The sequence below is a fragment of the Artemia franciscana genome, chromosome 14 (assembly GCF_032884065.1).
Source record: "Artemia franciscana chromosome 14, ASM3288406v1, whole genome shotgun sequence".
In the NCBI taxonomy this organism is placed as follows: domain Eukaryota; kingdom Metazoa; phylum Arthropoda; class Branchiopoda; order Anostraca; family Artemiidae; genus Artemia; species Artemia franciscana.
In genome coordinates this window covers 26,984,539-27,000,346 of record NC_088876.1, presented here as the reverse complement: position 1 = coordinate 27,000,346, position 15,808 = coordinate 26,984,539, and the positions used below count along the sequence as shown (strand labels likewise).

General features: G+C 35.6%; 1 protein-coding gene and 1 non-coding gene across 5 annotated transcripts in view; both read right to left on the bottom strand.

Moving 5' to 3' along the window:
* Positions 1-15,808, bottom strand: part of LOC136035515 (WD repeat-containing protein 76-like) — a 76,341-nt gene that overhangs the window by 35,747 nt on the left and 24,786 nt on the right. For all 4 annotated transcript variants that reach the window (XM_065717353.1, XM_065717354.1, XM_065717352.1 and 1 more), the window contains exon 6: positions 6,833-6,972. In XM_065717353.1, the coding sequence (XP_065573425.1) occupies positions 6,833-6,972 (140 nt within the window). The remainder of the gene's footprint in view (positions 1-6,832; positions 6,973-15,808) is intronic.
* Positions 8,212-8,283, bottom strand: Trnap-agg (transfer RNA proline (anticodon AGG)). The gene has a single exon. It is a non-coding gene; the product is annotated as a tRNA-Pro (tRNA).

Here is a 15,808-nt window from a genome sequence, read left to right as displayed (position 1 = left end):
AATATTTGTTTAGAATTAGAAGAACCTCGGTCTTTTACAAAGGGACTCATCGAGTAGCATTAGTATATGAAGTCTCGTATGAAAAAATCATTCGACAGCATAAAGCAATGGGTAAAAGAGTGAATCTCTTTGTGCAAATATGTCATATTGAGCATTTGACGTTAGGAGGCAAACAAAAAATCTAATAGAAATCTACCCTAGCATTATCACAAACAATTAGAAATATCTCACTGTATTACAAAGGGTCTCATTGAATATTATTAGTATATGAAATCTCGTATGAAAAAATCATTCGACAGCATAAAGCAACGGGTACAAGAGTGAATCTCTTTGCGCAAATATGTGATATTGAGCTTCTGATGTCGGAAAGTATTTCCCGCTTTATTGAAACAGAGACAAAAGAACAGTTTTAGTAGAATTTTACCCTTGTATTTTCTGACATAAATACTTACCCTGTCCTGTCCAGATTTTGACTTAACTTTTTTAATTCATTTACTTTCTGAAATTCCTTTTTTTTACCATTTATGCTTCATATATCAAATTTAGGGTATTATTGTATTATATTAAATATTGTGGGCGAGTCCTCTCTTTCTAGGTTTACAATGAGAGAAAGGTTGAGATGGCTAGGACATATTCTGCGAATGAAGGATGAACGATTGCATAAAATCATCCTTGTCGGACAACCGTCTAGGGCCAAACGAAAAGTAGGTTGTTTCCTAATGAGATGGGAGGATGTCGTAAGGAAAGATTTAAGGAAAACGGGAATTCCTTGGGAGGGCTTGAAGAGGGAGGCTTTGATAGATTGGAATGGAGGAGAAGCATGCGTAGCTGAATTGGCCTCAGATATATGCCACCGTGCAAAAAATGGTAGCATATTAGTAATGCTACTTGGCAGTTTTCGTGGCGTAATGAAATTTGTTGGCAGATTTTTTCTGAAAATACCATTTTTACATATAGAAATACTTTTTGATAAAAAAGAAAAGCTGTCAAAACACAGCTGTGCTGCTAAAGTGTCAGCTTGGAATTCTGCACTATGCTGGGCGAAATGTTCACTTTCTGTTTAGTTTATCAAGTGCCTTTTACTTCAATTGTGGGCGTACCTTTTTTATACTAATCTACATATATAGCTGACTTTTGGTGATATGGAGGCAAAACCACCCAATAGCTAATAAGAAGACTTTAACATGATACCATAAATCTTAGAGAACTGCTATTACAAGTTTACCCAGGAAAATAATATTTACATTTTACGCCTATTGGGTTATTTAACGGTCACGATTTTAGTTATATTACTCTAATAGAATAAACTTAGTTTACAAAGCAAAATTTAGGCTATGTTTTGTTACAATCAATATAATTTATTAGTCAATATTTATAAAATTGAACAGAAAACACAGCATCACATCAGTCAGTTTGTTTTAAGATGGTCACAAAACAGTATGCGTTTCCTTTACTTTTACCTAAAGGCGACTATCCCTTATTATAAAGATCGATTGCAGTTATTTACCTTAAGGTGACGATTTTTATGCGTAGTTGGGTAAGTATACCCTTTCTTCTTACAGTCAGGGACGTATCCAGGGGGGGGGGGGGGTGGGGGTGGATCGAGACCCACTTCTCCGCAAAACACCGAATGTTCCCTTATTGAAAGATGATCTTCATTTAAATCAAATATGGCGCGTAAGTGAATCTGAGTGTGTGATGTAAAAGAGACTTTTACTGCCATCGATTTTCTTACGCGTTTCGCATCAATCTTACTTACTTGTACTTGTGGCGGGAATCAGGCGTTTCCACCTCGCCCGGCATCGATGATCTTAGAGACCTTCTTGGACCATGTTGTTCGATCTTGTGCCAGCTGCTCTGCAAAAGCGAGCCACACTGTGTTGTGGCTCGCTTTCGCATCAATCACACCGTCACAGCCCTTAAATATATCAAGATCAAAGTTCTCCTGAATACTTTTGAGTAGTCCGTAGTGTTTTCGTTCACTTGACGTGACAGTCCTTCAATACGCCAGGGATTGGGTCATTAAAATCTTTTGCAGAAATTTTGTCAATGCAAACTGGGCTATGATTCGGTAGAGATGGAAAGTTCAGATCATTGGAGGCCACCACATGGTCTTTAGCATAGTTTCAATTAAAGTTAGTTTAAAGGCAAGTTTCGAATAAGCTGCTACAAGAATTACCGAAACTTCCTTTGGAGAAATGACAACAAAAGTGGTTAGGTCGACTTGTACATTGTCGCATTTTCGTAAAAATTCAACCATATCATTTATATTCCTAAGTAAGGCCAGATCATCTTTTCGTCTCTTGAGGTTCGGTTAAGAGAGGCACAAGACCACAGTTCCGCTTTTGCGTTCTTTATCAAATCCTCATCAAAAAGCCAACGGCAAGTTTAGCAACAGATTCATCATCAATCCCTGCCCGGAGATTCAGTTGTAAAAAGTCCAGCACGGTGAATAAACATGAGTAGCGGATTGGCCTATAGAATCTGATTCGTTGGGTTTTTACCATATGGTAAGCAAATCCAAACTCACAAACTTAAATGAGACCAGTAATACGCAAAAAAATCCATACCATATAAGTCAGCGCTATTAATTATTTTCCGAATTGTATTCGCCGCACAGGGACTAAATGAATAACTTGAATAATTACAGGCTTTATAAATCCCGCAGCAAATAGTGCGTATGCTCGAATCGCTTATCTCCTGCAGTTTAAGGATTTAAAAATCCAGCCAGTATTACGGCACTTGATGTTCACTATCGCTCCCTTATGCACAGTCAACGGCTTGGCACAATACAAGAAAAACGGCTTGGCACACCAAAATTGAATCCGTTTAAATGGAATAACTAATTATTCAAAATATAAATAAATGTTATGAAACTAGGTTAATACACCACAATACAGTTATTCCGTATCAAAAAGTCTTTAAATAATCGCTTAATTAACTCCGGTCACTGAATTAATTCAAGAACATAATGGATTTCAATTTTAAGGCCGTGATTAAGTGAACTGATGGAACTCGAAAATCCCATGTTAAATTGAAAATTTATATTTAAAAAATACTCAAGTATTCATTGGCGGAAGATGCCGCTTTTAATATCAGGCCATAGCTTCTTGAAGATGCTACAAAATGTTTGAAAGGATTTTGCTCTATTTCCTCTAATTGCTTAGAAATCTTAGAAAATGTCTAGGTCTTTTTCACAAGTGTACTCGATAAAGGATATTGCTTTTAGAACAAAATCGGTACTATCATGAGCAGAAGACAATAACCTGTAAGATGATTGGAACCATTTTTCGATTTATTTTCCTGTTTTCTAACAGTCCCCTAGAATATTTTCAGCTACCTGAAATTTTTACAAGTCGGTTGCCAGAAAGAATCTTTTCAGATCGCCGATAATACCCCCCAGAGACCAAAATGACAAGCTGGTATAATCAGTTGCTTGTTAATAGAGTGTGAAATTTTCATAAATTATTTCAATGCAATGAAGAAACCTAGAAATGAGAAATAGTCAGGAGCCTTCAGTAAAGTTGTGCACACAAAGCCGAAATCATGGGGAAAATTAAATCAAAGCGAGGTATACATCTTAAAAGTATTACCACACATAGACAGCGCCTTTGTAAAAAGTATTTGGAGCTTGGTAGATGTAAATATCCAAAATACCTAATAATGCGGTACGGTGAAGAACTAGACAAGTCAAGAGATTTAGGTCAAGCGACAAACCTTGAGGCGGAGCAGAACCCCGTAGCTTCCTCCCCGTTGCCCTACCGGGTCGTGACTGGTGGTAGAAACTTGGATTGCGACGAATTGAAGGATTGCCGGCTAGAGACTTAAGTTTGGAAGCACAGGTGAGGAGGAAACAACCCGTAAAAATCATAGAACCTTAACGAAATTTACACCACCAGATTCAGCGTATCAGAGAATCCTACTGTAGTTTCAAGCTCCTATCTACAATTAAACAAAAAAAAAGTTTTTTAAGTGAAAGTAAGGAGCGACATTAAAACTTAAAACGATCAGAAATTACTCCGTATATGAAAGGGCTTTTTCTCCTCAACGCCCCGCTCTTTACGCTAAGGTTTTTTACTGTTTTAAAATGTAGAGTTAAGAGAAAGAGTCAAACTTTAGGGTAAAGAGCGGGGCGTTGAGGAGGAAAAGCCCCTTTCATATACTGAGTAATTTCTGTTCGTTTCAAGTTTTAATGTCGCTCCTTACTTTCATTTAAAAAAAAACTCGTTTTTTTTGTTTAATTTCTGGACGTCTTTGAATTAATGCATGGTTTGATCTTGGCTCTCTATACATAAATAATTAAAACGAAATTTGCATATTAATTTTTTGGGGCTAAATGGCTTTTTCACAGTTTTAATCGGAAGATTTTGAAAAAAAGGAGCGAGGGAGGAGACCTAATTGCCCTCCTATTTTTTGATTACTTAAAAAGGCAACTATAACTTTTTACGAACGTTTTCATAAGTAAAAAATATACGTAACTCACGAAATAAATTACGTAGCGAACTTCAATATTCGTATGTTTTTATTGCGTATATGAGGGGGCTCACCCATCGTCGATACCTCGCTCTTGATATTAAAGCTTAAATTTTGTCCCAATTCCTTAAGAATGACCCCTGAATCACAAAGGCCGTAGAATAAATAGTTGAAATTACTAGAAATGCTTTAGCGTAAAGAGCGAGGTATTACGAGGAGGTAGACCCCTCAGATGCGTAATAATTTCTGTTCGTTTTAAGTTTTAATGCTGCTTCTTACTTTCAGTAGAAAAAAAACTTTTAATGTTTATTTTTTCATTGTTTTTTTTTAAACAATGCTAGAAAATCCTGCGCCCCCTCCATTTGTGTTCTGATCAAAGAACACAAACTACTAACACTGGGCTACAAGTTACTAACACTGACCAGTGCTTACATATAGTAATGGTTATTGGGAAGTGTACAGACGTTTTCTGGGGCGTTTTCATTTGGTTGGGGGCAGGGGTTGAGAAGATGGGGATATGTCGGGGGAACTTTTCATGGATGAATTTGTCATGGGAGAAGAAAATTTCCCTGAAGGGAGCGCAGGATTTTCTAGCATTATTTAAAAAAACAATGAAAAAATAAATATGACAAAGTTTTTCAACTGAAAGGAACAGAATATTCCTGTTATTATTTTCCTGTAAATATTCCAGAATAATTTCTGTTAAAAGGAACAGAAATTATTACGCATATGAGGGGCTCTCTTCCTCCTAATACCTTGCTCTTTACGCTAAAGTATTTTTAGAAATTTCAACTATTTATTCTACGGCTTTTGTTATTCAGGGGTCATTCTTAAGAAACTGGGACAAAATTTAAGCTTTAGCGTGAAGAGTGAGGTACTGACGAGGGGGTGAACCCCCTCATATATGTAATAAAAATATGAGAATATAGAAGTTTCTTTACGTAAGCTAATTTTTAAGTAGCGTATATCTTTAGCTAATAAAATTTATTTTTACTAATAATTTTACTAATAAGAACATTCATAAAAAAATAAAAGTTCTAGTTGCCTTTTTAAGTAACCAAAAAATCGGAGGGCAACTAGACCTCCATCCGCGCTTCTTTTTTTCCCTCAAGATCATTCGATCAAAACTATGAGAAAACCATTTAGCCAAAAAAAAAAAAAAAAATACACAAATTTCGTTTTAATTATTCATCTGCAGAGAGCATAAATCAAAACATGCATTGATTCGAAAACGTTCAGAAATTAACTTAAATAAAAACAAGTGTTTTTTAACTTAAAGTAAGGAGTGACATTAAAACATAAAACAAACAGAAATTACTTCAAAATGAAAGGGGCTGCTTCCTCATCAGCGCCCCGCTCTTCACGCTAAAGTCCGACTCTTTCTCTTAACTCTGTTTTTAAAACAGTAAAAAACTTTAGCGTAAAGAGCGGGGCGTTCACGAGGAAGCAGTGCCTTTCATATACGAAGTAATTTCTGTTCGTTTTAAGTTTTAATGTCACTCCTTACTTTCAGTTATTTTTTTTTTCAACTCAATTCGTAAGAAAACTTTGGTTTTCTGAGAATCCTCGAAGAAAGCTTCCAACTAAGTTTGGTGTTTAGTTTCGAATTAATCAACTGAGGTATTTTAATTAGCCTATTCCTAGGAAAAAAGTGCAAAAAACAATAAATTTTCAAATGCACTCTGTGCATACCGTCCCAGTTTTATATACATGGGCATTTTGTATTTGAGAATAATAGTGCTCTTTTGCTCATTTTCTCTTCTCCCTTGGTCGGTAACCAAGCTTTGCAAGACCCAGCCAAATATATTACTATTCCTAGGCTGAAGCATCTCACCAAAGGAAGCTGTCTATCAAAACCTCTCACAAGACTTGATAATTGGTACTATTTGAAGTTTTGACATTCGACGGTCTCTAGAGAATTAAAAGACAGAAAACTAACCTAACTTCAATTTTGAAGCTCGATGTTTTCAAGTTCACTTAATCACGGCCTTAATAAATCCAACCTAGATAGATGTTTTCACCTTGAACTATGACTTCATAAAGACTCTTGAAACACTGTAAAAGACCTAGGTTTCATTTTTACTTTACCAAAAACGACAAGTATTTCATAATTTTGCCCGATATTGCATGCAGTCATTTATAAAAAAGGGATTATATTTATACGTGGCTTGCAAGCGATTTTTTCTCAGGTCTTTACGAAATAGCATGTGCTAAGGGTTTTTCGCATTTTTAAGTGTACGCTGATAATTTTTTTTTTAATCACGTAAATTTATACGGTTTTCCCTTATTTATGCCTTCCAGCCAACTTTTTTGGTTGTAATACATTTAAATATAGCATAAAACAAAGAAAAAAACTTACCAACATAGCCCTTTCTGTCGCCAGCAATAACTAAACGACGCAAAACGGATGGGTGAACAGCCATTGAGTAAATTCTGTCCTTTGTTATTTTTACTACATGTTCATCAGATATGTTGAAATTTGATATTTTCTTCTGAAAACTAAAATTAGAAATAATTCATAAACTCGAGAGAACCTCATTGAATTTAAGAGAATAGCTACCTAACCAAAACTACACAATACATGCAGAGCTGGAAACATAGTAAGACTGGACTTCCCCTTTAAATAAATATCATAAGAAGATTTCTCAAAGAGCCCCTCACTTTTTAAGGTTCCGTGTTTTTTTTTTACGCAAATGGTTTCTAATTGGTCAACCTACCTTTAATAATAATCTATACAGTGAAAAAAAAATTCAGATACGTTGAAATTTCACATTTTCTTCTGATAGCTACAGTTAAATAAGCACATAAATTATAGAAACATAACGAATAATTTCAGTGACACATTATTTACGAACTGAATAACGACAAATAACCACAACTGAATAGCTCAGATAAAATTGAAAGTTGTCATAATTTTTTGATTGTACACTCCCTGTCACTCTTAACTTAACTTTCAAGGTCCTAATTTGTTTGTCACTAAACCTACCTCCTGTAATTCAAACCATATTTAAGCAACCAAATTTTGGCTCACTGTATGTACAACAAGTTAAGTTGTCGTTTCTCGGACAATTCACAGAAATGTAGGAGAGGTGGGAAAAATACATTTTTCGAAACTTAGGGAGGTAATTTAGTTTTTTTAATTTTTTTTATCGAAAATGTAAATATTAGTTACTTTCAACGAAAATACACCTCCCGATGTATTTTTCCAAAATCAAGGGGGTGAAAAATTTCGCTGATTTTTTCGATTTTCATTTGTTGTAAATCCCAAAAAATGTGTTTTTCAACAAAAGCACCCGTAAAAAATATATGTTTTAAAAATAAGGTGAGGATCTTTCCATCGTTACGTGGGAGGTCTCCCGTTTCCATGGTTTCTAGTTTGTCGTCCTCCTGCGTTGTCAAGTTCATTTACTGCAAACTTGACCTCCTGCAGTTGTACCATGATACTTCCGCAGTCTGTTGTCCACCAAGATATTCCCTTTTCGGGATTACACACACTATTTTAAAAACGTAAATATTTTCTTCTGTCAGGATTTAGCAAGCGTTAATTTGAGCCAATAATGGCATTTTCTGATTGGCTGAAAAATTATAACAAAAATTCGCACTGACTCAAAGTCACCCTAGTCACATTTCGGCATTTGCAAAACCTTGCCAATAATGGGCTAGAGACTTGGCCATGATCAAGTCATTGAACATTTTTCTTAATTGATGATGTGTGTTGCTTCAAATATTCTCAAAAATGGGGTCGTCCGGGATTCGAACCCGGGACCTCTCGCACCCTAAGCGAGAATCATACCCCTAGACCAACGACCCTTATAACATACAAGCTAATATTTAAAAATTAGATGTGCGTATTTTTTTTCGATAAGATTGAAGTTCTTATCGTTTCAAACGCTCCAAAAAATTATTCAGTACTTCCTTGTTAGCCAAGACGGTAAATATATGACTGTCCATATCATTGACTTACCAATAAAGTGAACATACCAGTTGATGCCTTTTTTATGCTGTTTACGAATAAATAATCGCTTCAATCGAAATTCAAATTTAAGCACTTTTTGACCTAACCCTACCTAAACTAACCTTATTATGAATAATTTTGGCACTGAGAAAATGTAGTATCATTTTAATCGAAAACGACAGAGAAAACGGCGCTGAGAAAACGTAGCATTATTTTGTCGGAAAACAACCGATAACTATTCATTTTCATTTAACTCATACTTTAATTGAAAATCCGTCATTTTTAAGAGCTCAAAAAGTGCTTAAATATGAATTTTGCGATAGAAGAGATCATTTTATTTGTAAAGAGCATAAAAAAAGGTATTGAGTGGTATTGAGTCATTGAGGTATTGAGTTATATATTTACCGCCAATAGACACTTGAGAATTGAAGTTAGGTTAATCCTAATGAAACACAACAAGATGTGATGAAAATGTAATACTTTAATAGCACAAATTATGGAAACTACAACAAAGAATTATGGAAGGGCCAACCAGAACACATTATATGAAATGGCTAACCTAACCCAACCAAAATATCACATCTATATATTAAATAGTCAATTTTTTTATGTTTGGTTGGGTTTTATGGCGTACGTTTATTTCTGTGTTTGTGCTGTTGCACTGGTGATTTCTTTTTTCATTTTATCAAAAAATACACCCACAACGGAGATTTCAAGTGAGCCTAAGCTAATTGTTTCATATACAAACAGCTAAAAACCGGTTATTGTCTGATCTTGAAGATCCAAATTCTGAAGTGTGTATTGGCTAACAAGGAAGTACCCATTATCTTTCTCATGCTCCAAAGTGAGCATTTTTTTGGGTAAATTTTTGGATTTGCCTAATACTGAGGTAGGTAAGAAATAGGCATACCTTTAAAGTCACACTTTCATCCTGAATCAAAGTAAAGAACTTCCGGATTATACAGAACCCCTGATGAAAAATCTACCCGGGGAATAGGTTCTTCCAAGTTATATTTGATACTAAATATAACGATTGTGCTTTTAGAGGTAACCTAATAAAGAACGAACCCTAGTCCCTGTACTAGAAGTTTGAAGCTGCATTTGGAAAAAAAACAAGAGCCAAGAGCTCATATGGCACTTGTGACAATGTCCTAGCACGTCAAGAAGCACCGAACTCACCAAAACACTGGAAATCCCCGCAACTCCCCCAAAGAGATCAGATCCAGTCCGGTTATGTCAACCACGTATCTAGAACTTGTGCTTATTAAAGTTTCATCCCGATCAATCCACTCTAAGCGTTTTCCAAGATCTTCGGTTTCCAAGATTTCCGTCTCCCCTCCGCCCCCAATACCCCCAGATCCGATCTGAATTGAAAACGGAGCATTTGAGACATGAGATCTTTCTATATGAGATCTTCCGATCACCCATTCGTAAGATAAACATACCTCAATTTTCAAAATGTTCCCTCCCTCCATCCCCCCCCGAACGGTCGAATCGAAGAATAGACTGTTATTAAGCCAATTTGTGCAGGTCCCTGACACGCCTACCAATTTTCATCGTCCTAGCACGCCCAGAAGCACCGAACTCGCAAAAGCATTGGACTCCCTCCCCAACTCCCCCAAAAGAGATCGGATCCAGTCCGGTTATTTCAATCACGTATCTAGGACTTGTGCTTATTCTTCCCACCAAGTTTCATCCCGATCTCTCCACTCTAAGCGTTTTCCAAGATTTCCGGTTTCCCCCTCCAATTCCCCCCAATGTCACCGGATCGGGTTGGGATTTAAAATAGGAGCTCCGAGACACAAGGTCCTTCTAAATATCAAATTTCATTAAGATTCTATAACCCGTTCGTAAGTTAAAAATAGCTCATTTTTTCTAGCTTTTACGGATTAACCGTCTCTCCACTCCCCCCCCCAGGCGGTCGAGTCGGGGAAGCGACTATTTCTAATTTAATCTGGTCCGGTCCCTGATAGGCCTGCCAATTTTCATCATCCTAGCTTATCTGGAAGTGCCCGAACTAGCAAAACCGGGACCGACAGACCGACGGACAGAAATTCCGATCGCTATATGGCACTTGGCCGACGGGCAAGGGGCATAAAAAAACAGCGAAGTGAGGAAGAATTGCCATTTGAGCCTGATTCATGGATGATATTATTTCGATTAATCTTACAGATAGAAGTTCGTTGCCAGAACAAATTCATTAGAATTTCAAAAAAGCCTAGAGCCCTAAAAATGAAGTCGGACCAAAATGAACAACTGCACTATTTGAACCATAGTAGCCCAAAACCCCATTTAAAAGAAATCTCTTGCAACCAGGGCAAAGTCTTGATTAACGACAACCCCCTGTCTCCCACGAAATTTTAGGTCAAACTTTAACAAAAAATTTATTTATTAACAAATTATTCCGGTTCATTAATTAATCAATAATTCATTTTTTTTATAAATTTCTAGTTTACCATTTATTATTTAATTATTATTAATCAACTGATTTGTTTTAATTAATAATATTTATGTATTTTTATTATTAATTAATGGATAATTTATTAATTTATTTTCGTTTATTAACCGCACCCTCTACTTTTTTATAAAAATAAATTTACAAAATGATTATAATCTAGATTATTTACTTGATATTTTCCGCCCCTAAAATTTTCCCCTCTTTCAGTGCCTTTCCCTCTAAAACCACCTCTGGAAAAGCCCGAATGCTGAAAGGCAATGGACTCTAATATGCACAACTAAACATTTTCGGTTTCAACAAAACAGAGCAATAGCATCAAAAATCTAGAATCAGATTCCAGCCAAGTAGATTTCTACGTTAGGTGAAAGATGGTCATCTTTCAACCAGTCACACTAATGAATACTTCTCTTCCAGCCAATACTCCTACAGTCAGTCGGAGCCCCAATGTTCTAGAAGGTACTACTTTTCCATTTCACCTTGTTTAAATATGCTGCTTTTGTTATTGGCAATCAATCATCATAAGGATCTAAGTTTATTCCAGGAGCTTAACCCCCGCTAGATATTCCAAAAGTTAAACCAAGCTCCATAGAAAGTAAATTGGAGCCGCAGCTCCAAACAATTAACAGGACGATAAGTTTCAAGTTTACCACAAAATCGTTACAACAGAGCAGTTCGATCTCAGACCCTCTCCTTCAGAAGTCCAACACCCCTGTATTGTTTTGACTATTAATTATGCGTTATATATCAAATTTGATGTGATTAACGATCTGGTTAATATTAAGAATATTACAACTGTTGTACCAATCGTCCTTAAATGGTCTTTTTAAGTGGTACAAAGGATGGGGTATACAGGTATCGGGAATAATGATGAGCAAGAGTGCTTTTAAAGCTTATTTAGTTGGAGGTGTTAATAATATAATTCTCAATGCACACTTTGTGGGTAAAAAGTGCAAGGTATCAGTCATCGGGGTTTACGTCCTTCAAGAGCCAGATGATAAAGACAGTAGTGACCGCAACCACACCCCAAGCTACAATTTCTTACTCCTACACGGGATGGGCTTTCATTTGGGACTTCTGCAGTATTCGCACGTTAAAGAGACTCAGAAGCACAGCTCAGCTCACAACCATGTCTTTAACAGAATGCTGAAGTCTCTAGCTTCATGAGAAAGGTGTACGACAAACAGTGAAGAAACGAAAAAAATAATTAAGAAAAAAGACAGAACCAGACGAGGGTAGTTTTCAGCCAATGAATAAAATAAAAAGCCAAAGCAGATTTTTCGGCCAAGACTTCCACTAAGCCGTCCTCAGTACGAAAATAATCTTTTGAAGTAACCTGTACAGGAACAGAAAATGACAACGAGTATAGAAACAAAAACATAGGTTTGTTTTCTTCAATCTTTTTTTTTGCTTCTGTGCACGCTACTTGAAAAAGCAAGTTTTCTTTTAATTTGAGAACGACTTGGCGAAAGTCTACTAAATCTTCTGCGTCTCTCCGTTTGATTTAATGACTAAGAATTACCCTTGTTTAATTTTGTCTTTGATCTTTAATATTTTTTTCGTTTCTTCGTATTTTTGTCGCATCATGTATCGCCAGCGTTGTCTCAGAACTTATCTACGTGAAAAAGAGACATAATGCTCAAACTTTAAATCCTTCAAATTGATATCAATTCTCCTTAAAGCTTGTTTTTGAGGAAGATGTATACATGCAAAGTAAGAAATATTTCAAATGCACATGATATTCCATTTCTGAACGCAAAAATAGTATAGGCCTAGTCGGGTCAAATAGCAACACTCTTTTGGCCCTAGTCGGTACAAGACTTTTGTCCCATGGTACAAAAAGGCAGAAACAGGTACATAACTGTGGTGCGACATCTGTTGTTACTTAAAAAGAGCACTAGAACTTATACTTTCTGTTCGAAAATCCATCTCTAGATATTCTTTTATCTTTTGTTCGATATGTTTACCCCCGATAAAAAAATATCTATCCGAATACATATAGATATAAAGTGCAAATATCGATATATTCTAATGCTCATAACATGTTATTTACAAAAAGAAAATGCTTCTTAAACTCTCCCCCCCCAAAAAAAATATACAGCGACTCAATTATCTAGAATAGTAGATTAGTTTTGTTTGATCATCGATTCTTTTTTTTTCAAACACAATGGGAAACCTTCGCTGGTAAAATTGGAAGTAATGATGAAGACCGCACTCAGTTGTGGTAATTGGAAACGGGGCATTTAACCTCCTGCTAATAATTTAACCCCTCCCTATATTTTCATAAATAAACTGTATTTGTTGAAAATTGCTTCTCTGTACCTGCATTGAAATAAATGTTATAAAACTCAAAATAGCCCCTCTCCCAGACACTAAAAAATACATTTTTGCCCCTCCCCACAGCATTTCTGTCGATTGGCGCTAGTGATCACAGAATCTTTGCATCATACGAAATAAGAACAGTTAATGAGGAGCTTTCTAGGTGAATAAGAATAAATCAAAGGAAATATTTACGCAATGTGACTAACAGCCGTCTTCACCAAAAATGATATAAATATACAAACAATTACAATGAAACACTATAGCACAACGTAGATGCTATAATGTAAGACTAAAGACAAGTATTGGCTGAACTTTGTGAGGTAATTTATTTAAGAAACTTTATAAATTTTTACATTTTTGTGGTTTGAAAGATTAGAATAATGGAAGCTGTAGTGTTGGTAGTGGTCAGGTATGATTCTGAGGCGTGGACGCTCCAAAAAATGGAGGAGGATTTACCAGATGTTTTCCAGAGAGATTGCCTACGGATTGTTTTTTTTACCAACTGACTGACCGCATCTCAAATAGTAAGCTGCACGAAAAATTTTGACCAGTCCCACTTTCTAGGGTAATAATCAGAGAAAGGCTGAGATGGCTGGGACACATTCAATGGATGAGGAATGACAGATTCCCCAAGATCGTCCGGGTCGGGAAATCGTAAAGGGCCAAACGAAAGGCAGGTCACTCCCAAATGGTGTGGGATAATGTCGTAAGGGAAGATTTAAGGGAAATGGGAACTTATTAGGGGGGGGGGGAGGGTGTAAAGAGATAGGCTTTGAGTAAATTGGGATGGAGAAAGAGCTTGTCTAAGCGTGTTGGCCTCAGGTATCTTGGTGTTGCAGTGAGTTGTAAGTAGTAATAGCAGTAGTTCAGCTTTATTCAATATTAGAGTTTGTGATTGAATTGGATTCTTATTGGTTTCTTTGTTTCTTTCTTTGAAGATTCTGCTGAAAACGGCTATGAGTCATATAGCCAATAAATTTGCTTAAAGATAATTTCTTAAACCACATTGGTCTTCCATAACATAAAGAAAGAAAACGATCAAAAATGGGCTTTTTAAAGGTCGAATGAAAATATTAAAGAAAACACAGAAAGCGAATATTTCGAGAGAACAACCGCCTCTCTTCTTCAGCTCGAACAAAATAATATGACCAAGGAAAAAAACCAAAAACAAAAAAAAAAGTGTGGAAAGTGCAACAAAACCAATGAAAAAAACGCCAAAAAATTTAATAAAATTCAATAAAAGACCAAAAATTAAAAGGATTAAAATCAAATGCCTAACAAACAATAAAGTGAGTTATTCGCCAATATCCACGATTTGCAAAATTTACTTAGTCTGTATTTTATTCAATCTAATTAATTTTTTTTTGTGGTTTAGTTTCTTTATTCACAAACTGAAAATTTGTTTTCACTATTTACACACGTTGCACGTTTGCTGACGTTTTTGGGAGCGTGCAGCATAAGACAATAGCCAGTTTCTTCACCCCTAATACAATAATAGATAATAATAAAAAGAAAAATGAAAAAGAGGAAGAAAACAGTCAAATAACAAATCAGACTTTTTCAACAATATCATTTCAATATTACACCTATACCACGGTCACCTACCTCTCTACTACCCTCTATCATAGGGCCTTTATGTGGAATTGAAGAATGGGCGCAGTAAGCTTGCCAAAACATCCACTACCTGCAATCTAATATAAATAAATATGTTCGTGTTTACCTTTTACCAATACACAACTACACAGATACACAACATCAAACCACCCAAAAGTACCTAAACTTTACCAATTCAGTACGTTAAATTTGGTTCCACTTTGCAATCTTTAGCTGCTTTACAATCTTTATATTCATCAGAAGTTTTTTTTTTGTTGAACAGAAGAAAAGACAGACGAGGCCTGCCATTCCGCAGGGTGTATTTTATTTTAAAAGAACAAACAGTTTTGAAGGATTTAGAAATAAAGTTAAGGAAAAAATATTTAAAATAATTATTTGAATTAAGTTTTCCTTCATTTTTCTTTCATGGTGGCATGAGGTGACCGGAGAAATTGTGATTTCTGGATTATTGGACTTGACTTTTTATTATATCGACTACAGTAATAGCTCGGTGAGAAAAATATACATACTGATTTTTATGTGTAGTATATATTCGAAAAATTTCATAATTTCAAAAGAACCAAACGAAAAAAAACTAGAAATTTTCTGTTTTAGGGTATGAATACTTGGACAGGTCACAGGGGAGAAATACATTATTATTTTGATGTCCTAAGCAATCTAAGAGATTCCTCACAAGGTTAGTAGCTTCTGATAAACAACTTAAAATTTAATCAGTTTATTAATCATAATTAATTTAACGCCAATCAGTAGTACGTATATTGTAAATGTAGTTAGTTATTTGAATAACAAGTTTAAAGAATACTTTTATTTTCCTGGCACATCCCTGGGATAACTTGTTTCTGCATAGACATGGCAAGGCCAGAACAGTGAGTCGAAGAGAAGTTGTTCATCATGCATATGTGCATGTGTTATATTGGTCTGTTTCAGCTTATCCGTAAAAGAAAGGCCAGAAGGAAGAGCACATGAAAAGTGACATAACATGGCAAAAT